This window comes from Aethalodelphis obliquidens, unplaced genomic scaffold, assembly GCF_003676395.1.
Source record: "Aethalodelphis obliquidens isolate GAN/ISIS:26980383/991018 unplaced genomic scaffold, ASM367639v1 scaffold7, whole genome shotgun sequence".
Lineage (NCBI taxonomy): Eukaryota > Metazoa > Chordata > Mammalia > Artiodactyla > Delphinidae > Aethalodelphis > Aethalodelphis obliquidens.
Window position 1 is genome coordinate 19,558,548 of NW_020837951.1, and position 24,843 is coordinate 19,583,390.

The 24,843-nt window shown below is 55.8% G+C and overlaps 1 protein-coding gene across 6 annotated transcripts in view; it reads right to left on the bottom strand.

Moving 5' to 3' along the window:
- Positions 1-24,843, bottom strand: part of COL27A1 (collagen type XXVII alpha 1 chain) — a 143,851-nt gene that overhangs the window by 26,824 nt on the left and 92,184 nt on the right. For all 6 annotated transcript variants that reach the window (XR_003432530.1, XM_027105101.1, XM_027105102.1 and 3 more), the window contains 14 exons: positions 22,874-22,927; positions 17,531-17,584; positions 16,951-16,995; positions 16,822-16,866; positions 16,475-16,528; positions 15,310-15,363; positions 14,394-14,447; positions 13,166-13,219; positions 11,251-11,304; positions 7,093-7,200; positions 3,435-3,488; positions 3,216-3,323; positions 1,720-1,773; positions 670-723 (listed from right to left, as the gene is read on the bottom strand). Coding sequence is in view for 5 of the 6 variants with exons in the window: in XM_027105101.1 (XP_026960902.1) it covers positions 670-723; positions 1,720-1,773; positions 3,216-3,323; positions 3,435-3,488; positions 7,093-7,200; positions 11,251-11,304; positions 13,166-13,219; positions 14,394-14,447; positions 15,310-15,363; positions 16,475-16,528; positions 16,822-16,866; positions 16,951-16,995; positions 17,531-17,584; positions 22,874-22,927 (846 nt within the window). In the remaining variant the exon portion in view is untranslated. The remainder of the gene's footprint in view (positions 1-669; positions 724-1,719; positions 1,774-3,215; positions 3,324-3,434; positions 3,489-7,092; positions 7,201-11,250; positions 11,305-13,165; positions 13,220-14,393; positions 14,448-15,309; positions 15,364-16,474; positions 16,529-16,821; positions 16,867-16,950; positions 16,996-17,530; positions 17,585-22,873; positions 22,928-24,843) is intronic.

Here is a 24,843-nt window from a genome sequence, read left to right on the forward strand (position 1 = left end):
CCATCAGGGGAAGGGAGAGGGAAGGAAGGAGGGGCTCAGAGCCACTAATGTAGGAATCAGAGACTTGGGTCCTGGGCCAGCTTGGTGCTGCCTTGCAATGTGACCCTCAAACTTCTGGGCCCCCGCATTCCCACCTGCATAGTGAGGCGGGCCACGGTGATCAGCAAGGCTCCTTCTACCAGTTCCTGTCCTCTACCGAATCTGGAGCCAAGGCATGGCACCTGGACACGTCTTCCCTCCGCCTGGGCGGTTCCTGGCCTCGAAATGCAGGTACTTCTCACTCTCCATCGTAAGCCCCCTCCTGGCTCTCACTGGGTGATCTCGTTCACAAGTGAGGCTTCAATGCCCATGTTCACACAGATGATGGCATGGCATTGTTACATGACTGACGTCCATCTCCCCTGGCTCAACTGGAAGCTCCAGGAAGGCAGGAACTGCGTCCATGTTTGTTCTGGTGCCAGGCACCCAATATACCTGTGCTGAATGTAGGTCTAATGGCTCCTGCCTGCCGGCCACAGCTGGGGTGACACTGGCCTCCTAGCTGGCCAAGGCGTGAGCAGGGATGAGCCTGCCGTGAACCCACGCTAGCCCAGCCGCAGTGGCCCAGGGGCTTGCCCCTGCCAACCCCGGATATGAGGAAGCAGCTGCCGCCCAGGACCAGACACCCACCTTTTCGCCCTTTGGTCCAGGAGGTCCGAGGGGTCCCATGATGCCTTTGTGTCCCTGCAGGAAACAAGACGGCAGGAGGTGAGAGCATGGGGGAGGGAGGAGTCGGGAGGGAGGGAGAGGTGATGAAGGACAAGAACTCAAAGATGGAAACACCCTGGGCTGTGCGATCAGGTCCCGGCTCTGTCCCACCTCGCCGTGTGAATCTGAGCAGGCCGTGTGCCTCTCTGAGCCCTGGCCTCCCAGACATGCCATGTCGGTCCCAGACACACCCTAAGGGGTGTCCGCCTGAGTGGCTGAAGGCTCTGCCCACGCCATCTTGGGGCAGACCTGGGACCAGATCTCGCGAGAACCAGCTGTGTCTTCTGGGATGCGGCAGAGGCAGGGGGCAAAATGCTTGCCTCAGAGGGCTTCCCCAGGCCGGGGTGAGAACTGCCCATGCAGACTTCTCCCTTGGGCTCCCAGCACCCACTCTCCGGTCTCCCTCTCCTTTGCCCTCTGCTTCTCCTCCCCTCCCTGCAGTATCTCTTTCAGACACTGGATCTCACCTTCAAACTTAAGCTGTCAGGCCTTGCACACACATTCCTTAGCCTCCCCGAGCCTGTTTCCTTCTCTGAGCAAGCCCCGTGCCTCGCTGAGGCCTAGGCTCCCAGACGTGTAACATGGCTTTGGCTCAGCAGCCTCTAAGGGGGGAGTTGCCAACTTGGATGTGAAAATGGGCTAAGACCCACCCCTTCCACAGAGAGCAGCGGTGAAGCTCAGACACGAGGTGTGCGCGGCACCCACCGCGGGAAGGAAGGACTTGGCGAGGCCGGGGATTGGCGAGGAGGTCCTCCTCTGTCCACCCCACCCCTGCCTGGCCCACAGGTGGTTCTCGACCCCACCCCGGTCTGTGGGCCCAGGTGTTCCCTGGGGCGAAGGGGACCGTGAATCTGCCTGCAGTGGCCCGAGGGCCAGCCCTCAGCTAGGAGGAGGTGGGCGCAGCAGCCGAGGTGGCCTGAGTCCAGGCCTGCAGGGCAGAGTTCCGGAGAGGGGGAGGTGACATTTCCTTACATCGTAACCAGCCAGTCCCGGTTCTCCTTGGGCCCCCATCCGTCCTGGAGCACCCTACGAGAGGAGAAGGCCCACGTTGGTACAGAGCGCCGCTCTCACGGCAGGAACGCGGGCACTCTCTCCCGCAGGCTCCAGCCCAGTGCAGCCCAGCAGCCTGGCACATCCACTCTGCCCAGAACCCAGGCCGGAGAGTCAGGTGGAGAGCAAGTGGCATCTGTCCCCTCCTCTCCGGAGCATTCCTCCCCCCGCAGCCCTTCCTTCTTCCAGCTCCAGTGGTTCATGAGAGCCAATTGCTAAATTTTCCCCAATTTTGCGAGCCAATTATTAAACAAAACCATGGTGAAAAATTAAATTACATGAACTTACAGATAAATCAATTAATTATATTAAAAACATAGACGACAAATGTTCAAAACTCATCCCTTCCTAGTCATTTTCCTACACTTTACTGTTATCTATGCTCATGAGGTTATTTCCGTTTGTTGAATCTGTGTGGCGGAAACACAGTCGTCCCTGGGTATCCAGAATCTGCAGGGGATCGGTTCCAGGCCCCTCTGCCGATGTGAACCCGCGGATTCGGGGGCCGACTATACCAGATCATGGAGCTCTCTTACCCATCCCCTCCCAAGTCTGCGTTCAATAACATCGCATTGGGGCTTCCCTGGTGGCGCAGTGGTTGAGAGTTCGCCTGCCGATGCAGGGGACGCGGGTTCATGCCCCGGTCCGGGAAGATCCCACATACCGCAGAGCAGCTGGGCCTGTGAGCCATGGCCGCTGGGCCTGCGCGTCCGGAGCCTGTGCTCCGCAACGGGAGAGGCCACAGCAGTGAGAGGCCCGCGTACCGCAAAAAAAACCCAAAAAACAAAAAACGTCGCATTGGCAGCTTGACATCAGCCACCATAGGAGCATTTACACCACGGAATCTTACAAGTGCCACAGACCAGCACAGCTGTTAACTGGCACGCACTGGCAGCTCAGAGACACTGCATCACCCGTGTCTGCCCCCTCCCTTGCTTCCTGTTGGGGCCCTCCTCTCCCTGCAGCAGTAAAACCCCTCAGGGACCCTCCCTTCAGGGCAGGCCGGCAACGGGCCGGGCCCCCCTCAGAGTCACCCAGGGATCTGCAGCAGCTTCACCGTGACCCCCATGAACCTCTTTCCAGTGGGAAAACTCCTTGTTCAATAAAAGTACTCCCAAGGGTCTGGTCCCCTCTCTACACCCCAATAGCAGGGCTTGATAATAGGGGGTTATAAAGGGCTTCAGAAGACCCACAGACCCCTTCAAATCGCCAGAAATACTGTGCTGTGTGTACTTTTCCAGGGAGAGGGGCTATAGCTTCTGTAGGTTCCCAGAGGGATCCGTGATTCCAAAGAAGTGGCTGGGACAGTGGACACAGGCGTTTGGCTGAGAGCTGAGGTGGGCGATGCTTTCCTCTCTGCCCTCGGCCCCCTCTGCTCCATGCCCAACCCCTACCCCATCCACCCAGAGAGTTCTCACCGTTGGTCCCAGGCTGCCCCGGGACCCTTTAGGGCCTGGGGTGCCAGGGGGTCCGGGATCTCCAGGGACGCCCATCTCACCCAGCTGTCCTTGGTAGCCCTTGGCACCCTGCAGTAGAGGAGAGACAGGCTGTCAGCAGGCCCCAGCAGAGGGGAGGGAAGGGCGGGGGCTGCAGGGCAGGGACATGGTGGACCCAAGCAGGAGGCGGGGGAATCCTACCTTGGCTCCCATGCGGCCCTTCTCGCCTTGCTTCCCTGGTTTTCCTTCAGGACCCTGGAAGGAAAAGGAGGGAAAGAGAGAGAAAGATGAGAAATGAGAGAATACGGAGGCAGATCCACAGTGTATCGGAGCGCTCGCTCTGGAAGCAGACCGCCTGGGTTCAGACTGATTCTGCACTCAATACCAGTGTGACCCTGAGCGTGACCACACCCCCTGTGGTCTATGTCTTTGCAAAGTGGGGGCAGTGGTTGTACTTGCCTCACAGAGCTGAGGATTCAACCTGGTGATACAGTATCATGCTTGCAAGGTGCCTGGTCCATAGTAAGTAAGTGCTCGATAAATCACTGTTGTCATGGTTACTGCTGGTGCCCAGGCTGTCCCAATGGGAGCAGCTCTCTGCACTGAGCCCTCTCCATGTGCCAGGTACTGTCCCACCCTCCTAGCCACCCTGAGCCTCAGGCCCCATTTGGAGCCCCTCCTGTATATGGTGACAGCCTAGGTTCCTAAAGGTGAATTGACTTGCCCAGGGCCCTGCTGGTCCAAGGCAGAGCCCTGATTCAACTGCAGATCTGTCTGATTCTGTGTCCAGGGTGCCCACTGATGACAGGCAGGCAGGACAGGTTTCCTAGGTATGCCCTTTTCTCTGAGATGTTGTGTGTCACTTCTGACAATCCCTGAGGCCATGTCCCACTGACAGGGCACCCTCCCTCAGGGGTTGAGGCTGGAGGGGTTCCTCAAAGTGGCTCTTTGTGACAGGAAGGTCAACCACCCTTCCCTACTCTCCCACTGGGGCACCCAGGCCACTCCCTCTGAGAGGCCACTCTGCTCCCTCCCCCAAAGGCATCCCAAAGTGCTGCTCTCCCCTGCCTTGCCCCAGGGGGCCCAGCTGTCTCCACAGTTGTCAGGGAAACTCAGTTCACTGGGGCTGAGTGAGTGTAAGTGTGCACGAGGGAGTGCAAGAGAGATGAGAGTGCAAGAGCGAGAGAAGAGAGTCCTAGCCCCAGGCCCCACTGGGCTGGGATGGAGTGGGTAGGGCAGGCAGTGTTTCTGACCTGAAGGGACATCCAGACTGCCTGCAGAGGACAGTCCCCTCAAAGCCTAAACCTCAAAGGGAGCTGGGAGAAATCTCTATGTTCTTGGTAAGCACTAAAGAGCTGGTTTGATTTAATCCCTTCGGCTTCATTAACAGAGGCACATGCTATAGGATGAGGGAGGTGATAATCTCACCTTGGAATAGGCATTGTACTCTAAGAGGAAGTACTGACTAATTGTGATGGAGGAGGGGTAGGAAGAACAGTGATCCTGAAAGGACCAAGCACAGAGTGCCCTGCATCCTGATGCTTGAGTCTTCACGTGACCCTGGACAAGTCCCTCCCTTTCTCTGTGCCTCAGTTTCCCCACCTCTAATATGAAGGTCTTGAACTAACCTTGCACTGTCCAATATGGTGGCCCCTAGCCACACACGGCTGCTGGGCACTTGAAATGTGGCTATTGTGACTGAGGAACTGGATTTTTAATCAATTAAATTTTAATTAACTTTAAATTTTAAAACTGGTAATTCAATGATTGGAAAACTTCTAACATTTTTGGAACAACTTGGGATATGAATCTACATTTTCAATTGTATGTTTTATGAAATCTAAATACAGCTCAAGTATTTCCAATGAAAATATAGCATCTGAATTGAGATGTGCTCTAAGTGTAAATTACACACTGGATTTCAAAGACTTACAAAATAAAAGTATGCAAAATAGCTTATTAATGATTTTTTACATTGATTACACGTTGATATGTTAGTATTTTGGATAGATTGTGCTAAATATATTATTAAAATGAATTTTACCTATTTCTTTTTACTTTTTTTTTTTTTTTTCTCTTTTTACTTTTTAAAAATATAACTATTAGAAGATTTTAAATTACACGTGCAATTCCTATTCTGTTTCTACCAGACAGCATTGGACTTGACAATCTCAAGGTCTTTTGCTCCTCCAGTAATTAAATGCTAAATAATCATCATGGCCTCAACGATGAGCCAGACACGATGTCCGAACTCCGTATCATATCTCATCCAATTCTGGCCACAGGGCTGGGAGGAAGGGATTATCTATCCCATGTTAGAGCTAAAGAAACAGGCTCAGGGGGATGAAGACCCTGTCAACGGGTCACCCAGCTAGGCAGAATGAAATGTGGATTCTTACTTTCTGGGACACGCCTTTTCCTAGGCTGGTCCTGTTTGGGCAGTTGTGAATCATGATTACAGGAGCTGGTGGCATTTACCAGCAGAATGAGGTGATTGCAATGGCTGATCCCTTGTCAGAAGGAGAAGCAAGTCAGTGACCAAGAATTCAGTACAGGGTCAGGGAGACAGAAGTCTCCCCCAGGACCGGGCAGCCGGCTGGCCGCTTGTTCTGACAGCTCGTCTCCAGCTGAGAGCATCCCCGATGGTGAGGGAAACCCTGAATGAGGGCTAGAGCACCCAGTCGGGTGAGGCTGTGCGGCCAGAATGAAGACCTTTGCTGGGCCCCCATCCATACAGATGTATTTCTGGAAAGGCTTTGATGGCTCATAAAATTCTATTTTTAAATCCTTCACTGTTTCCAGGCCACAGAGTGGGAGATTCTTGTTCTGCAGCCCTGATGCCAAAGAGACTCAAATACAGGCCTCTCATCACCTCTGTCACCTGGCACACACTCAGTCTGGCCCCAGCGAACCTCTTTCCAGTTCCAGTGTGTGAGGACTGGCAGTGACAGCAAAATACAGACATAAACACTGCTACCACCACCGCCAGCACCATCCCCATCACCAGAGCCACTGTCACAGCACTGCCACTGCCATCACCATCACCAACAATAATACCACCACCGTCACTACCACACTAACACCACCATCATCACTACTATCGCCACCATCACCATCACCGCCACCACCAGCTTCCAGTCACTTGCTCCTCCAAATTCATAAAGATAATTTTTTATATTTCTGGTGCATTTTATAAAGTGCTTTCCTATCCAAAGTTTCATCAACTCTTCAGATGAAAAAAAAACAAGGCTCAGAGAGAGGCAGTGATGTGCTCAAAGTCACGTTGACAGTGGGTGCTCGAGCAAGAACCCAGCCTTTGGACTCTGGGTCAGGGCTATTTCTGCCACATGTTGCTGCCCATTCCACAGTCATGATGCTCAAAAGTTCACTGAGAAAGAGCCCCTGCAACACTGGACCTCAAAATGATCTCAGTGCACATTCTTCCAAATCCTTCATCATACCAAGGGTGCGGCCCAGAGAGGGCAAGGGCAAGTGAAAGGTCACACAGCAAGCTGCTGATGGAGAATTGGGCCAGTGCCTCTCCTGCTAAGTTTAGTGTGGCTGAATGTGGGGGTGGGCAGGACGAGGTCAGCAGGGGCCAGGTTTGTGCAGGGCACGGCAACCAGGCTAAGGAGACCGATGTTATTCCTGTGGGCACTCGGGAGGCGTGGGAAGGTTAGGCCGGGGAGGGACACAGTCAGGTTGGTTCTCCGTGAAACTCTCATGTGAAGGAAGGATCACAGCACAAGACCCTCTGGCGGCAACTGTCAAAAGACCTCCCACCCAACTGCCTGAACAGGCCCAAGTGTTATTCTCACCCAGGAGTCCCAAGTGCTGGCACACAGCTGTGCACACTCACCCGGACGCCAGTGATGCCAGGGGGGCCAGGCGGCCCGTCCTCACCCTTCAGTCCCTCCTGGCCCTTCTCGCCACGTTCACCGTCGGGCCCGGGGTCACCCCTGTCCCCCTGGGTTGAAAAGGCATGAGGAGGGGAGAGAGAGAAAGAGAGAATAAATGTCACCAAGTCCATCAGAGGCGCCAAACCTCAGGGCTCCATTTGGATGTCCACGGCAGACCTGCCCCTGGGTTCCCCCGAGGGTTCTGTCGAAAGGGTCAGCCTGGTAGAGACAGCAAGCCGCACGTGACAGTTTCTAGTGTCCATGCCTGGGCCATGGAGGGAGCTGCTCAGAGAGAAGAGACGACCCTGACCACGCCCACTCCGTGGAGTTTACAGGAAAGAAACAGGTTGGGAGAGTAGGACGATTTCTCCTCAATGCTGTAGACACACTGGCAGGACAAGAGTCTTAAGAAGCCGAAGGAAATTTTTTTTAACTTTTTTTTTCCTTCTCTTTCTTCTTTTTGGCTGTGCCACGCGCAGCACGTGGGATCTTATTTCTCCGACCAGGGATCAAACCCGCGCCCCCTGCGGTGGAAGCATGGAGTCCTAACCACTGGACCGCCAGGGATGTCCCAAGAAGCTGAAGGAAATTTTTATAAAGGAAAAAATTCACCCGATTCTACCTCTTGGAACAAACTCTTTCCATGCTTCTGAGTTGTATTTTCAACCCTCACTTCCACAAACAGTTTACAATAATAAGTAGAAGGTAACCGTCTCGATTGCTACATACCAGGCTCAGAGCAGCGGAACAACTGTTCCACAGCAACGAAGTTAGTAAATTTAGCTTTAAAGGCATAATCCAACTGCACTGCATGTTTCCACCTATTTTTTTTTTTTAATGTCTTACTCTGTTTACTGTGAGTACGCGTTCCCTTTGCTGTCTGCCCTGCATCCTTCGCGTTCTCGCTGGCTGCGGTACATTCCCCCTGTTGAGCGGGTGGCAGCGAACGCTTACATAGCACTTGCCATTCCAGGCCGTGTTCTGGAAGGCTAGGCTGTGCCAGGATGGGGCATGGGCTGTTGTCCTCGGCCCCATGAGCAGAGCAGGGGGTGCAGCAGGGGCAGTGGTGGGGGGGGAGGAGGAGCGGGGCAGCGCCCATCACAAGGCCACCTCCACTGGGGCTTGTGGCCAGTCTGCCGGTGGCTGAGCTGTGACGGTACAGAGAGGCCCCCAGGAAAGGGTAGGAGGAAGGGGTGGGCAGAGGAGAGGTTCAGAGAGGCAGAGAGCGTCTTTGCCATTTTTGTTTTCCGGTGCCACACTTTATGAGGGACGCTGATAAACTGGTGTGCGTCCAGGAGAAAGAGTATGGTGCACAGGGCAAGCAGCTGGAGACTGGGAACTGGACCACGGAGAGCACAGCCCACAGGCTGGTCCTGCTGGGGCCCCAGGTTCTGGGCGTGAACAGCTGGGGAGCAGCATGGCCGGGTGGTTTCTAGCTCTGGTCCAGGAGGACGTCCCAATGAGAGGTGTCCAGAGATGACACAGATGAGGGAGGGAAGCTCCAAGCTGAGGTGTGGGCCAGTGCAGAGCAGATCTGGGCACCAGGAAAGGGTCGGACAGGTTGGTGTCTGAGGTCCCTTCGCACGGAGATTCTCAGATTCCAAACTCAGCCTGGCAGGGAGACGGGGCCGGCCCTGATGCCCCACTTGCAGACTCTCTTGGCTCCAGGATTCCCCTTCTGGCCTGTCAACCTGGCCACCTGCTCTCCTAGCTCTCAGAGGCAGGCAGCCCATTCCAGGTGGCTGGGTTGGATTTCTGTGAGGGGCCCTAGCCTGGGCCCTGCAGGGGCACAGGCTCCAGAGACTACCCAGACCCCCAGAGCCTGGGCTCCCACACAGCTGGGGTGGGCGACCCTGTGGATCCCATGCAGAATGGGGTCTGGGGGGTGGAGGGCTAGGGAATCCCAGAACCCAGGACATCTGTCAGTGCTCAGAGGAGCCTTACAAGTTGCCTAGCTCAACCCTCCTACTTACAGATGGGGAAACTGAGGCCCAGAGAGAGGTACAGACTTCCTAGTACCACATGTAAGTCCATGGCAGAGCATGGGTGAGACCTTGGGTTCTGGTTCCTTCTAATTCCAAGGTTCTCTGCTCAGGGGACAATACCTTCCTCACCTGTGGATTCAAATCTTGCTGCCACCTCTCAATAGCTGTGTGACTTGGGCAAGTTTCCCCATTTGCAAAATAAGCACCAAAGGGTTACTGTGGGGAGTGAAAGAGCTAATCCATGTAAATGATAGCTTAGCATAACATCCAGTGCACGAGCGCTGGATAAACATTACTTATTACTAGGAATCACCACCACTGTTGCCACCATCAGCTGGTTATCTCAAAAGACATAATCAGCATAAACTATAAAGTGCTGTGCATGTCCGAGAGGTTGTTTTCACCATGAAGGTGATGCTTGGACAAATACCATAAAGGAAACAGATTCTTTCCTGGATTCACACAAGGACCTGGGAAGATGCCGTACATCTGCCGGACTACTCCGGCCCAAGGTCTAGGGTGGCACTGGCTTTGGAGGGAGTGAGAGAAGCAGCCAGGGCTGAGGAGCCATGACAAGTGAGCAGGAAAGACTGTGTGAGACACCCAAGTCTGGAAGACCCCCTCCCATCCCACCTCAGCAAAGATTCCAAGGAGAAGAAAGGTGGCTGCCCAGAAGCGAAGGAGGTCCCCGCACTGTGCCTCGGTTTCCTCATCTGTCGAGTGGGGATGGTAATGAATCCAGCTCGGAGGATTACTGGGAGGATGAAATGGGTCAATTCATGTAAAGCTCTTAAGGCAGGTGATGCAAGGATGGTGAGTACACAGAGCATTTTAGCCAGAATGTTCGTCAGCATTCATCACGACTCACGCAGACATTTGGCAAAGGGTGTGGAGAAGCCATCAAGTGCTCTGGGTCTCCGGAGCCAGACCCAGTTACACCCTGGGATACAGCAGGGCTGGAGGTGAGAGAAGGTAGACAGATGGCAGACAGGGGGCGCTCTCGACCTTGCAAGCAAAACACAGGTTGATGGGAAGCCAGACAGGAGCTTGTCACAGAGGCATCCTGGGAGGTGGGGAAGCCCCGGACCCAGGGCAATTATGTGGATGGAGGTCTGGGGATGGGGCAAGAGAGGCTCAGATAAGAGGGGTGCTTATCTGAGGTCACATGGAGAGTCAATAGCTAACAAAGGGAATGCTGGGATGTGGCACTTGGGATCCTGAGCTGGGCAGCTGACAGGTCAGCCCTGGGGAAAACCCACCTAATGGTCCAGGACTAGGCCAGGGCTGGTAAGTCAGAGAGTGAACCTGCCCAGGGGTTCAGGGGAGCCCTGGCGCCTCCTTAAGGCCCCAGCATCTGTGGCTGACAGATGAATCTATGGAATGTAGCAGGGCTGAGTCAGGCCCACATGTTTTGGTGCCAGTGAGCCCTGGGTTTGAATTTTGGATTTTCCACTCATAGCGCTAGACTGTAGATGAATACACCTCGGCCTGAGCCTCAGTTTCTTCACCTTTAGAATGGGCACATGGTGCAGAGAGGTAGCCGAGGCTTGGGTCTTGCCTGTGCCAATTACTAGCAGTGTGTCCTTGGACAAGCGGTTTAACCTCTCCGAGTCTCAGTTTCCTCATCCAAAGACAGATTTTACCCCATAGCACTAATTGAGATGATACATACAAAGGGCTTAGCACAGTCCCTGATACACATGTGCCTTGTTCTCCATAAATAGTGGCTATGGGTCATGGGTGGTGATTATTGTTCTCCTGATCTTTTAGGATGTTTGGAGGATAACAGATATCAAAGCTGCTGGCTCTGGGCCTGGCACAGAGCAGGGATTCAGCAGGGATTCTCTGAGCCAAGAGAAGCTGCAGTTTCAAGGAGAAGGGTGGCAGTGAGGAGTGGAAGGTGGGGCTGGCCCCTGGTCTTGCCTGAGCAGGGTAGAGGGTGGGTGCTGGACAGGGCTCACCCCCACCCATCCTGCCCTCCCTGGGAGTAGGAGGGCTGACCTCAGAGCTTATGGGAACATGGTACTTCTGGGGGAAAACTTAGGACTTGGATGGGAGGACAGTGGGGGCAGAGGGAGAAGGCAGTTCCAGAACATTCTCTCCCCCCAGACTCTGCACCAGAAGGACGCTTACCTTCAGCCCGTCGGGCCCTGCGGGGCCACTGTCACCCTCGAGGCCTGGCTCTCCCTGGAAAGGGTAGTGGGGAAAGATGAGGAGACATTACTGGGGAGGGGGTCCCAGTGTGTTTTACGTCCTCCTCCTCCTTGGGACAAGACCCCAACCCCTGATCTCCAGGTAGGAGGGGCCTGGAAGGCCTGGCACGGCCAGTAAACAGTGGAGCAGACCCCCAAGCCACAGCCTGTTCTGTGTGCAGGGTGGGGTGAGGTAGGGGCTGCACGAGTTAGAAGGTGCTGGTCCTGTGTCTAGGTGGGCTGGTTGGAATGGGCAGGTAGAGCAGCCTACTGGTTGAAAAGGTTTTGACGTCAGACAGATCTCGATGCCTCCACTGGGCTTCCCATTCACTGGTAGTCTGGCCACAAGCACAAGGACCTGGGAGGTCCTTAGCCCCTATGGGTGTCTATTTTCTCATCTGAAAATGAGAACCCTTCTTTTAAGGGTTCCTATGAGACACAGTATAAGCACCCCACAGATAGTAGCCATTAGATATACTCTTCCTGGAATCTGGAGTGAGCCCTCATGGAGTGCCTTGGTGGAATCTCAGTTCTCAGACGAGGAAAGTGAGGCCATCCCTCAGACTTTCTTGCCAGCAAGTGTTGGAATGATACCAAGACCCTGAATCCCATCCGACCTTAAGCCAGGTTCCCTGCTTGCCTTTCTAGCTCCAAAGATGCCCTTGGATGCCTCAGTTATCTAAACGGCTGTCAAGTTAAGTTTGTGTCTCTCTCTGCTTTTTCACAGCTGTTCAGCATCTGAGCTGGAAGGGGCCTCAGAAGTCATCAGATGCAGGAATGGCAAAGATGGGAGGACAGGTGTGTAGATTCCACCCCTCTTGTGCCCATGGCAGACATCACTAATCTATCTACTGGAACGTGGCTCCATGAGGACAGGGCCTTCTGTTACTCACTGCTGTGACGTGCCTGGCACACAGTGGGCGTCACGTGACTGCACGTCATTCTCTTTCCTAGTGAGCCCAGAAGGAGCCTCAGGATCCTTCTTAACATGGCACTCCAAGAAACTGTACTGCTCAATCTTCCTTGACAGACAAGATTGCCATCTGAAGACTTCAAGCTCCATGCTCATCCTCTCTTGCCCTGTGGCCCTCTCCTCTCATTCTATGTCTTAACTCAATTTGAGGAGCCTCTTAACTTCGGGCAGGGAGTAACACGAGGCATTGGAAAAAGGGAAAAATGAGAAGTTGGACTGGGGGCCTGGTGTCTCCATGAGCCAAGCCCCCCCCGACACTAACTCCCCCTCACTCCTGGGCTGCACCTTCCCCATCTGAAAGATGCTAGAGGATGCCTGCTCTGTATGTCTCACAGCACCCTGGGGTCTCCATTCAGACAGGGATCTTATAAATCAGGCACAGAGCATAGACAGGTGGACACAGAGGCATCCCAAACCTTCTCAGAGGAAGCCAAACTCCGTGGGTTTCTTTTGGTAAAGGGGAAGATAACCTTTCAGATAACCTTCCATGGAACAGTTTTAGGGATGGTAAGAGGTGTTTTTCAATAAAAGCACTTGGAGGTCAAATAAGTTTGGAGACTGTGGATTAACCCTCCCCAAACGCCAATTTCTTGGTTGCAGGCCTTCTCGGAGCCTTGAAAACACTACTGCTAACGTGTAAGGGGGAACACCGAGCACACAGAATCTCAAACATTTTGACCACAGAATGCTTTTCTCTGAGGAGCGCCTCTGCATTGTGGAGATGCTGGCCCGCCGAGGGAGACCGGATAAGGCTGCAGAGATTCAGTCTGTTTCTGCAGCTGAGGAAACCGAGGCTCAGGGAAGCTGAGTAAAGCCCTCCCCCCCTCCAGACAGCCAGGGAGGGGTGGGACTTTCCAGGGAGAATGAATTTGCTTCGACTTACCCGCTGCCCGATGAGGCCCAGCTCCCCAGGGGTGCCCAGAGGCCCAAGGTCACCCTAGGAGAAGCCAAACACAAGTCCATGGGTCGGGGGATAGGACCAGCCCCAGCCCTCACCTTCTTGTTCTCACTGGTTCTGACGTGGGAGGAGTGGGGAGTGGAGCTGAGGAAGCTCTTTCTCCCCAGGACCAGAGAGAAATTGTAAAATGCCAACCAGAGCCCCGGTTCCCAAGAAGCCCTGGACAGGTCAGGATCACGACCGCCAGCATCACCGCCACCATCACAGCTCAGCGCACACGTACATAGTGCTGTTCTAAGTGCCTTTTCATGTCACACATTTAACTGTTACAACAACCCTGCCAGGAGAGATATCTTCTTTTACAAAGGAAGAGACAGGGGGACCGCAGCTTAAGCAACCAGCCCGAGCTCTTGAGGCTAGTAAGTGACAGATTCAGGATCCAAACCTGGGTAGTTTGGCTCCAGGGAATATCGGATGCAGAGATGGCAACTCTGAGGCTGACCACCTTCTTTTCTCTCCCTCCCTGAGAACGTTGGAGAGAAACCCAAAGAAGGAAGAGGCGCTAAATGAACCAGAATAAATGTCACCCAGCTCCTCCAAAAGACCCCAAAGGGTCCTTCTCACGTGGGGATTTCCAAGCTACACTCTCTCCCTGCTGGTGTCTGAGGGCACAGAGAGGAGGCAGAGCTCCAAGCCCCCAGCCCTGCCGCGGCCAGAACCATCCCATTACTACCTGTTTTATATATGGGTTGGTTTCCTGCATTATTCAAGCAAAGGATTCTGGAACTACGTCAAGACTGACAGTCCCAGGCCTCCGGGGCCTGCATAGGGAGCAGGTCCTCTTCCAACAGCAGCGCGGGGAGGGGTCTCTCCCCAGAGCCCAGGGATCCATGGGCTCCTGTTTCCCTGCAGGTAATGAGGGGCACCAGTGCTGAAATGCAGATGGTATCGCAGGAGGCCAGGAGGTATGGCCGTCCCAGCGTGGGGCAGGTGCCAGAGAAAACACTGCCAGACAGGGGGCAGGGATGGGGGCTCCGGGCTGGCTGGGCCATCCGCTGTGGCCATGGCCAGGCCCTGCTCCCCAGCCGGGAGCACAGAGAACCCATTATCCCGGGCACAAGAAAGGCCTGTTTCTCCTCCACGGAGACGATGGGGCCGCCAGCTGGGAGCTGGTTTCAACAAGCCATTTTTCTCTTCTTTCATCCCACCTTACCTTCATTCCAGCTTCCCCAGGAAGGCCTGGTTCTCCCACTGCACCTGGTAGCCCCTGCAAGAAAATGCCATTGGTCCTTCCTAGAGCAAGGGCTGGGCCCTGGTTGTAAGGGAGGAGATAACTGAGGCAGGCCCAGAGACGGCAAGGGACATGCCTGAGGTCACTCAGCGTGAGAGACACAGAGCTGGGAGCAGGCTGCAGCCTTCTGGGAGCTTAGAGTTGGGACAAGTCAGATGGGGGTGACTGGGCTCAGGCTGCTGAGCGCCGGGGCTGCCCAGAGACTGCTGGAGCCCCTCCCTCCCCACGAGTGTGGTTTGCCCAGGAGGAGCCCATTGGCAAGCATGCGGAGGAAAATTTCATTATTCACGTAACAACAGAGGAGGAAGCCAACGGATGCTGCATTCAGGGCCGAGGGATTCCTGCCCTTCTCTCTGCAGCTGGGCCAGGATGACAAGGGCGGGAGGGATCCTGAGTTACCACCATTGGCATGGCTGCAGCCCCTGCATAAACCCTGGGGCTGTTTTCTCCTCTGGGTGAGGCATGGGTGTCTGAGGCCCCTTCCAAGCTCCTCGCTGCATGACCTTAAGGGGACTGCTTCTGCAGTCAAACCTCTGTGTCGGGGTGAAATCCCAGCAGGGTCAGGGCAGGGGGCATTGCTGCTCTCCATGGTGCCGAAAAAGAGGCACCGCCAAGCCCCATGCCGGTCCTGGCACAGCTGCATCCCACCCGCTGCCCCCGGGATCGGGAGCCCAGCCCCTCACCCTACGGCATCATGGCGGATCTGCCCTCTCTGCCAGGGCCTCTCCCCATCAGTCTCTGCAGGACACAGGACAGGGGCCCTGGAGGAGGACGGCCGGGAGGCGCTGATTACCTCCCCAGCAGCACCACGGGACGAACAAGGGTCCTCCGCACTCACCTTGGGTCCCATCTCTCCTGGAGGGCCAATTGGCCCCTGGGGTCCCTGAGGGCCCTGGAAGATAGACACACACACAGACAGTTGGGAGAAGCCAGCCTGGGCCCTCTTTGGGGTCTAAGGCTCAATAATGCAGTCTGGAGAGGCGGGTGAGGGAGAGAACCCGTAGAATCCGGGACTCTGCAGCCCATGCCCTCACCCACCCCTCGCTGAGGGTCCTGGTGCCTGCAGCTCTCCCCGCAGCCCCTGTCCAGTGCACTCCCACCAACCCCTCCGCCTCTTCTCCTAGTCACCTACCTAAGACCCAGGGCGGCCTCCCCTGCTCAGAAGCCTTCGGGCTCCCAAGCTTTGCTCACTCTGTCCCCTCTGCCTGGAATGACCTTTCACCCACTCAGTCGTGGTCAGTCCATTGTTCAAAAGGGCGTCTACCTGAGCTTCCAGACGTGGGGCTACAGCGCAGCCTCCAGTCCTCCCCCTGCCCCACCCAGATTCCTCCTCCTGGACCCCGAGACTGTGCTCTCCTCTCCACCACTAGAAGCACCCTCCACAGCCTCCTCGCAGGGCTCCCCAACACATGGGGAGCCTCCCCAAACCCACCCTTCCCGCAAGATCTTCTGCAGGGCTCCTCTGTTTCAAACCTCTCAATAGCTCACTATTGCCGTTGGGACAAACAGCAAACTCTGTCCGCAGCTTCGGGTGACTGGCCCCTGCGACCTCTTCCTGCCTTCCCTGAGGTCCAGCTCTCTCCACTCTGGGCACGCTGGACTCCGCAGTGCCCACTCAGCGTGTTAGTTTATCCTCATGTTGCCCTCCCTCCTTCGGAGACCTGAAGGACTCCGTTCCCTCCGCCTCTCCCTGTGCCAAGCACTCTACACACATCTTATTTCATCCTCACAACAGGGTGTAAAGGTAGGAACAATTATTCCCATCTTACTGGCATGAAAACTGAGGCTGGAAGGCAAGGGAGCTTAGACTCAACGCAGAGCTCCTGACCTCCCTGGCCAGTGCTCTCTCCCTGACCCGCCCCCGGGGCGGTAGAGCCCCAGCACTGTCCCTCTCCAGCCCCTCTCCTTGTCTGACTGCAGGACCCACAACCCCGGGTGGGTGACCCAGCTGAGACCAGCCTGCCAGGGGCAAAGATGCAAAGAGAGAGGGCAAGGGCACTTACCGGTTCTCCTGGGAGGCCCTTGGTACCTGGGGGGCCGGAGGGACCCGGGATGCCCTGCAGGGACAAACAAAGGTGACCTTAGTCCCTCCATGGCCTTCTCTACCCTGCCTGTCCCCTGGGTCTCAGTCAAGCTGTCGTAGCAAATGAGGGTCCGACCCCACCCTCTGCCCTGTGACAGACGGGAGACTGAGTTCCAGAGGGGAGGAGACATACTGGAGAGTCCTCAGGGCAGGAGTGGGCAGCTAGAACCTTCGGGATTTCCACAGCAGGATGGGAACTTGGCTAAAGTGGTTATTTTCTCCCCGCGAAGTCCCACGGAGAGAACTTCATGAACCGGTGCTACTTACAGGAAAGCCTCGTGTGCCCAGGTGCCCTCGCTCGCCAGCCACGCCCTGGAAGCACATTTGGGTTTGTTAGAAGCATGTATGACAAAGCAGGGAGTGGGGAGAGGGGCTGGCAGCCTCGGCCTGACATACCTGCTGCCCAGGCTGGCCTGGTCTGCCCTGTAGTCCTGTGGGGCCCTGCAGGAAGCAAAGCATGAGGTTGGGAGAGGGTGCTGGGGAGGACCCTTCACGGAGAAGGGACGCCCGCTCCCACAGGAGATCTAAGGAACCCATGGGGTCATGGCAACCACCCCCTCCCCAGTGTGCAGACGGGAAAACTCAGGGGAGGGGCTCGCCATAGTCACCAGGTGCTCTGGGCCGAGAACCAAGGACCCCCGGGTCCTGAAGGGGTCAGAAGCAGTCTCGGCTCTCAGGGGCCCGGGAGGGGCTTGGGGGTCAGAGGCCATGCGTGATTCCTCCTCACTCTGTCTCATTCATGTGCTTTTTCTCTCTCAGTCTGATCGCTCATTCTCCCTTCCCTGCCCCCATGCTGGGGGCTTGCCAGCATCAGGAAGAGTGGCCGGATGAGCTCTCAGGAATGTGCCCTGCAGCCTCTCTGGGATGCCCTGCTGTCCCAAAGGGGTCTGTCACTGAGGAGGCTGTGAGCCGGGGTTCCTGGGTTCCTGACCCAGCACGGGAGGTGAGAGGAAGGGAAAGCCACGGGGGTTGGTACCTTCAGACCCTTGGACCCCTGCTCCCCAGCTGGTCCATCTGGTCCTCGGGGTCCCTGGAATAGGAAAAAGGGACTAGCACAGTGGACAGTAGGGGTCTCCCTCGGGCTGGGAACCAGGAGGGCGGGGCTGCCCAGAGCCCTGCACAAGCGGGGGGCTCCCTCCACCTCGCACTTCCTGTGCACCCCCACCCTCAGGTGGGTCACCCAGTGCAGTGTGCCTGCTGAGATGGCTCTGCGCAGGGTGTAGCATGGGTGGACTTGGCTAGGGGCCCTGCCATCCTGGAGTGGGGCTGGTGGTGCATTTAACCCCTGTTTAAAGAAACCTTGGGGCTCAGCCAGCCAACCCATTCCACGGATGCAGAAACTGAGGGCAGAGCCAAGAGACACGAGGCCAAATCCCCACAGCCAGGTCTTCAGACTGCTGTCGCCTGCTCTTCCCAGAGCACACGTGGGGCAGAAGCAGTTTGTGGACCACAGCCCTTAGGGGAAACTGGCAGAGGACAGACGACCTGGGGAGGGTCTACACGTGGCCAGATATGTGGAACAGCCCCCTCTCCAGCCAGATGTGCAGCTAATCTGGCCCAGCTCACATGAGGAGGGGGGAAGGACAGGGCAGCTGTTCCCTGGAGTTCTGGGTTCAGGTCTGACCTCTGAGACAGGATTCTTGGTCTTTTGAGAACTCAGAGGCCCCTGGGGCAGGCAGAATCCCCTCTTCCCCACACTGCACAGATGGGAACACTGAGGTCCTGCAAGGGAAGTGATTTGTCCAAGGTCCCTTAGCACATTAGCAGCTGGTATTCCCTCCAGGGTTCTACCCACTGCCCCCTGTGTCCCCTCCATGGGCCTCCCAGAGAGACACAGATGGGACGGGGTCCCCTGGGGTCCACCATGGAGAACAGTGTGGTGTTTGTTCTGCAGGGGGCCAGAGAGGCCGTGTTGGGGAGACAAAGAGGATCCTGTGAAGGAGGCTGACCCGCCCCAGCCTGGGAGCGAGGGGACCAGGCACACAAGGGGGCCAGGGAAGCGTCTGGGCATAGGGGATATGAGGGATGAGAAAAAGCAACATGGAGAAATCATTTAAATATTGAACAAGGAAATTTTCAATTAATAGTTGAACCAGAAAAAGTGACAATTCTTCTTGTCAGCTGCTTCAGCTCGACGCTGCAGCCTTAAATAGCACCACATTGATGAAATCACCCTGGGCCAGGAGACCACGGGCTGGGAGTCTTTGTGCCCAGTTTCTCAGGCCCTGGCCCAGAATCTATTAGGGGTCCAGCACTAGGCACAGTGCTGCTCAGGAAATGCTGTGTCTCAGGGACAAGTGGCTGCTCCTGGCTGAGCCTCAGTTATCCCATCTCTGAAATGGGGACGAGAAACCGCCCCCTCAAGGCAGGAGGAGATAATGCACACGGGCAGCTCAGCACCTGGCATGTAGTAAGTGCTCAGAATATCTGGTTCCTCCAGAGGGGGCTGCAGGCTCCCCAGGGGCAGGGGCGCAGAGCAACGGCCTGGCAAACCTGGATTCATTCCCTTCCTCATAAGAGGCAGCTTATACGAGGCTCAGAATTTTCACGGGTTCAAGATGAGGTTTGATTAGAGGGTGTGGGTGCAAGTCCTGGTTTTGCTACCGACTTGCTGTGTGACCCCAGGAAAGCCCCTTCCTCTATCTGGGCCTCAGTCTCAGATGGACCCTGTCAGACCACGTGTTAGACTTACCGCCCCTGACTCATGGACAGGGGCCTTGTGGAGACAGACACAGGTTAGGATGTAGGGCATCCCAGGTCATGAGAGCCGGGACAGAAGCTGAGCTGATGGTGGGCATCCGGGCCCTCCTGAGAGATGGCTTCTGGCCCCTGACCTCTGTCTCTACCTGAGGCATTAACCTTCCTGGAAAGGGACAGCTCTGGGAGTGGAGCGGAGGCCCAGAGGTGTCAAGGGCTTGGCCTGAATCACATGGCACCCTGTTTCTCCTGGGAATCAAAGCCTCGCTGGGAGGAACGTTATGAGATCTATAATAATAGTAATAACATCCACAACAGCAGCAGTAGCAGTAATAGTGAAAGCTATTTTCCTCATTTAACAAATAAGGAAATAGCCTGTGGTTGCCCTGCTAGTATGTGGAGAAGCCAGAATTTGAATGCAAGTCAGCCAGAGGCCCATTTTTTTTCCACCACTACCTGTCACTATTTATCAGTGTGGGAGTGAGCTCCCTGTCACAGGGGGTATGCAGGTCAGGGCCAGGACATGGTGTTAGAGGAGACAATATCTAAAATCCCTCTTACCTGGGAGACTCTGCTATCCCCTGGACCACCAGAGAGCTCAGGTAGAAGCTGGGGCTGGCTGGGGGGAAACAGGGTTAACCTTTCCTCCCTGGAAGGAGGAGGAGGCAAAGGGGCCCCAGCCACTCTCCCTCCCCAGCTCCGCTGTGCAGGGAGAGGCACGAAGGCAGTGCACAGCCTAACCCTTGCTCTGGGCCACTCTGCAGCTCGTCCTCTGTCCTGTGGGTGCCTCAATCCTGCCCCCTCCTTCCCCAAATGAACACGGGCCAGCCCACCCTGTTGGAGGCAGGTCTGGGTTTCTGTCAGAGCCACAGATCTGTTCTCTTGTACCCACTCCCCGGGAAGATGTTTGCAGTCACAGCGGGGCTGCCTCCCAGCCAGGTTGGGCATCTGGCTTGGCTGGGAGGAGCCCCAGGGGACAGAAAATCTGGCCAATCGCAGCTCTTGTGAAAAAGGGATGGAAAGGGAGTGAACGTGTGCCCAGCCCTTGCTACACACCACTGCCCTTCCAGGTGCTTACCACTCGAGGTGCTGTCAAAGGGATTCTATCCCCACAGCCATCCAAAGAGCTCGGTTCTGTTGCCGACCCATCTTATAGAGGAAACCCTGGGGCCTCAGAAAGGGCGAATCGACTGCCCGAGGTCAGGGGAGGAGCTGGGATTCAAGGCCAGGTCTGCCGAGCTCTTAAGTCCCACTCACAGGAGCAGAGTTCAGTGTCAGGCACCTGGATCACAGAATCCTCACGACTCCCTCAAAGTGGGTTTTGGAGGGAGATAGCGGAGTCTCCCGGGTAAGAGGGCTTTTAGACATTGTCTCCTCCAACACCCTGCCCCGGGCTCTAATCTGCACACCCCCTGTGACAGGGAGCTCACTCCCACACTGATAAACAATGACAGGTAGTGGTGGAAAAACTGGGCATTCAGCTGACTTGGGTTCAAAGTCTGGTTCCTTCCAACTTGCTCCTAATGTCATCCACCAAGCCTTACAGAGGTTAAGAAACTGGCCTGAGGTCCCAGAGCTGGTAACTGGGAAGGCTGAGACTTGCTGCTATGCCTGTGTGACCCCATAGCCCCAGCTCTTCGTGGCCCATGGACCCAGACCTTGGTCAACAGCTCTACCAAGAGCTGAGGGTCTGGGGCCCCATCCTGGCCCTGGCCTCGACCCCTTAGTGCTCGTTCTTCCCAGGGCAGGGGGCTGGGGGCAGTGGGCTGGGCAGCAGGGCCCGTCCTGCACATGGGCAGAAAAGCAGGCAGGGCCTTGCAGACCTCCAAGCTCATTTCCCACAGCACACTCGGGGAAACTGAGGCCTGGAGATCAACAAGGCCTTGCTATGGTCCCAGGGCAAGCCAGGAGCTGCACAGGGGGCCTGCCCAGAACTGAGGTCTTTCACAGGCTCAGCGGGTGCCTCTCTAGTCCCCCCAACACCGCCCCGCTCAGTGACCCCATCTGTGAAGTGGCCAAAGGTGGCCTGTCAGGCAGGGGACCCAGGGGGTGGGTCCCACAGGTTTTGCATTCCTGCCAAACCCAGCAGGGGGCGGGGCTCATGTTCCTGAAGCTCCCCTTCCAGCCCCGGAGACTTTGATGTGGTTGGGAGCCTGGGTTTCCTCAAGCAGGAGATACATTCTTCAAGCCACCACCGGGAAGGGTGGTCCGACGGTTGTGAGGGGCTCAGTGAGTTGACGGAGGCCTGAGCCTCTGCATTTGGCAGGCTGTGCGGGGCAGGGCCTGGGCCAGCACAGCTCCGCCTCCAGCCAACCTGGCTTCCCGGGCAGGAGGGAATGTGCAGAGGGTCAGGGTGCAACCCGGCTGCCAAAGGGTCTCGGCTACTCGCAGAGACCAGGACATGGCACTGGGAGGGGTCCTGCCAGGCCAGGGGAATGCCTCTAAGGCTCGCCTCTCCGAGGCAGACTGCTCAGAGCACCTCGTTCAGGGGAAATTTTTAAACTACTTGAAATTCAGCCAAGAAGAGAATAATCATCTCGGATCCCCTGGTATGAGCTTGAATATCAGGCCTGGGCTGCCTGGGCCACTGTGCCACCTTGTTTTCTTCTCACAAGGCTGCCTGGCCTGGCACCTGGACACCCACTGGGGGCAGGAAACCACTCCATCTGGCCTCCCCGCCTTCAGTATGCAAAAGGGTCAGATCCCCTGGGTTCAAATCACAGTTCTGCCACTTTCTAGCTGTGCAACCTGAGGCAGGTGACTTAACCTCTCTGTGCCTTAAGTTTCCTTATCTGTAAGATGGGAATTAAGAATAGCACCTACATTATAGGGTAGTGCTGAAGAGTAGCTGAGTCAATGTACGTGATAGTGCTTGGCACAGAGTAAGTACTAGTGATTACCTCTAGCTACCGTGCTCAGGGCCAGCCCTGCATAAAACCCTCTGCGGCTCCCCACTACCCTGGGAACATAGCCCATAGGCTTAGCTGTGGTGTTTGAGGCCCTGCTTGGCTTGACACCTGCTAATTCTTGGTCTTATCCCTCTCTCCTGCCCCTCTGTTGAGCCAGTGGGGAATCCCTAAACATGCCGTTCCTTCTCACCTTAAGGCTTTCCCTCTGCCTGGAACCGGGCATCAGCTCAAGCATCACCCTCTCCTTGAAGCCTTCCCTTGTACCCTGGTCAGGCGAGGTGCCTCCTCCAGGCTCCCAAGCTGCCTGTGGTTCCACCATCGACGTGCTAATGACCCTGTACTGTCCGTTTGACCTACTCGATTGAGCCATGAAGCCGGGCAAGGGTCCTGCCTGTCCTGTTCTTGTGATATCTACAGAGCCTCCAACAGTGGCCGGCCCAGAGCAGGTGCTAAATTGTAGGTGAATGAATGCATGAGCAAACACATGAATGGTCAAAGCATCGGCACCACAGAGCCCCTCTGTTCCTGCTGGACGGCAAGGCGTGGTGCTCAGAAATGGGCTGGGAAAGATGGGTGGGGGTCCCACACGGAGAGCCAGGTCTGGGAGGAGGCTGTTGCTGTGAAAGTCACAGATCTCAGGGCTGGGCGGAGGGCAAGGACCAAGAGGGGTCTCTCCAGCAGGTGTCCGCCCCCGGGGGCTGGGCCACACTTACCCGGCGTCCCTTTGCTCCCCTCATGCCCAGCGGGCCTCGAGATCCTGGAGGACCCTGTGGGGAGGAGAAAGAGTCTGGAGAAGGCCCCTTTTAGGGAGCAGGTACAACGCCGAAGGCTAGGCCTGTAGCCTCAAACAGGCGCTGTTCACGAGCGGCCACTCCCGAGCCCAGCAGCTCCAGACGGAAGGACTGGGCCTAGTGGGAAGATCTGTCCCCCAGGAGAAGCAGCGGACGTGCTGCCACCTTGAGCAGGAGTCAGCGCCTGGGGATCCGGCAGCAGGGAGAAGGCATCCTGGACGGATAAGCCACTTCCTTCTTTATCTCAAAATCAACAACCGGCAGCTATGAGGACATTCCTGACCAAAATCTCCAACTCCCACTTCCCCTTTTCTCTCTCCATCAGCAAGGAGAATATGGGGTCCCAAGTTCTGTCCCCCCACCCTGACCTTGAATATTACCTGCAAGCATCCAGAAGGGTCTGCCCAGGGCAGGAAGAGCCAGGGAGGGTAAGAGAGGGCAGAACCAGACCAGGGCCCTGAAGTGGGGTGGGGGGGAGCAGGAAGCACGTGTGGAGGGGGGAGGGGGAGAGGCTGGGTGGAGAAGTCGGTGGGGGAGGCAAAGAGAAGGGAGCAGGGCCTGGCCCGGGGAAGACGCCCCCGCCAGGGTTATCTCAGTTTGGTGAAGGAATGACAAGAAGAGACAGGGAGGGAGGAAAAGAAAAAACAGGGCTGGTTTTGTTCTTTGAATTCCCAGCACCTGGCCCAGGGCGGGCCAATGACAGGAATTAAGGGAAGGACTGAAGAGGACAGAGGATAGGAAGGGAGAGAAAGAAGGTGAAGAGAGGAAGCAGGCCGCCTCGCTGCCTGGTTTCTCTCCCCAGGTTCCAGCCCCCAGCTACACACGTCAAGCTGCGTCTTAGCCGCATGGCTGGCCAAGGACCCCTCCAACAGCTGCAGGAGCCTCCCAGCTCCGCGGGATTCTCAGACTGGGCGTGCTCCTTTTACAAGAAAAGACGGCCTCATCCCCCCCTCCGAATACCAGGGAGAGGCCCAGCTCAGTTTGGGGCCTCAGGAAAAACTCCTCTTTCTGCTCCCATTTCTCTCTTCCCAGGGCCTCAGGGGGCACAGACCTTTCAACTGCTAAAGGGCTGATGTGAGGCGCTGGGTCCCAACCTGACCCCTTGTCAGCAGAGCAAGCAGGGTGTGGACCCGGGCTCGGCCCCCTAAAAAGACAGATCTGACTCCCGGGTGAGGGAGAACATGACGACTGGGTGAGAATGCACCATTTTATAGAGGGATCTCAGACTGCAGAAGGCATGCAATGCGTCACTGGGAAATTTCAGGAGCCAAGTCTCAACTCAGAGGCAGTAGCGTAGAGTGCTTAAAAGAGCACACTGTTCCACCAGAGAACTAGGTTCAAACCCTGACTCTGCCACCTACTAATTCTGTGACCTTTGGCAAGTGACTTAAACTCTTCGGGCCTCAGTTTCATCATCTATAAAATGGGTATAAGAAGAGTCCCTGACTCCTAGAGTTGCTAGGAAGATGAAATGACCTGGAAGGTCCTCAGTAAAGGGTTGCTGTCAGCTCTCTCAAAGGGAGAGGAGGTCAGAAACTGGTGGTCCCAGGACCTGACTGTTCCCCTCCAAATAATGGAGATAATAACCTTGGCTGACCTCAGTGGACTGTAGGAGAACATGGATGTTAAAGTGATTGGAAAAGTGGAAAATGCCAATCAGACGTGAACGGTATCATCAGAAATGTCACTTTCATAGTAACAGTCTTACTAATAATAGTGGTAATTATCATATCTAACAAATAGTAATAGTAATTATTATTGTTACCATTCATTAAGCACTTAGTATATGCAGGTAGTTTGCTAAGCATTGCATCATGCACGGTATCATTCATTTCTCACAACAATCTCATAATGAAGGGGGTATTATGCTGACTCAGATGGGGAAACTGAGG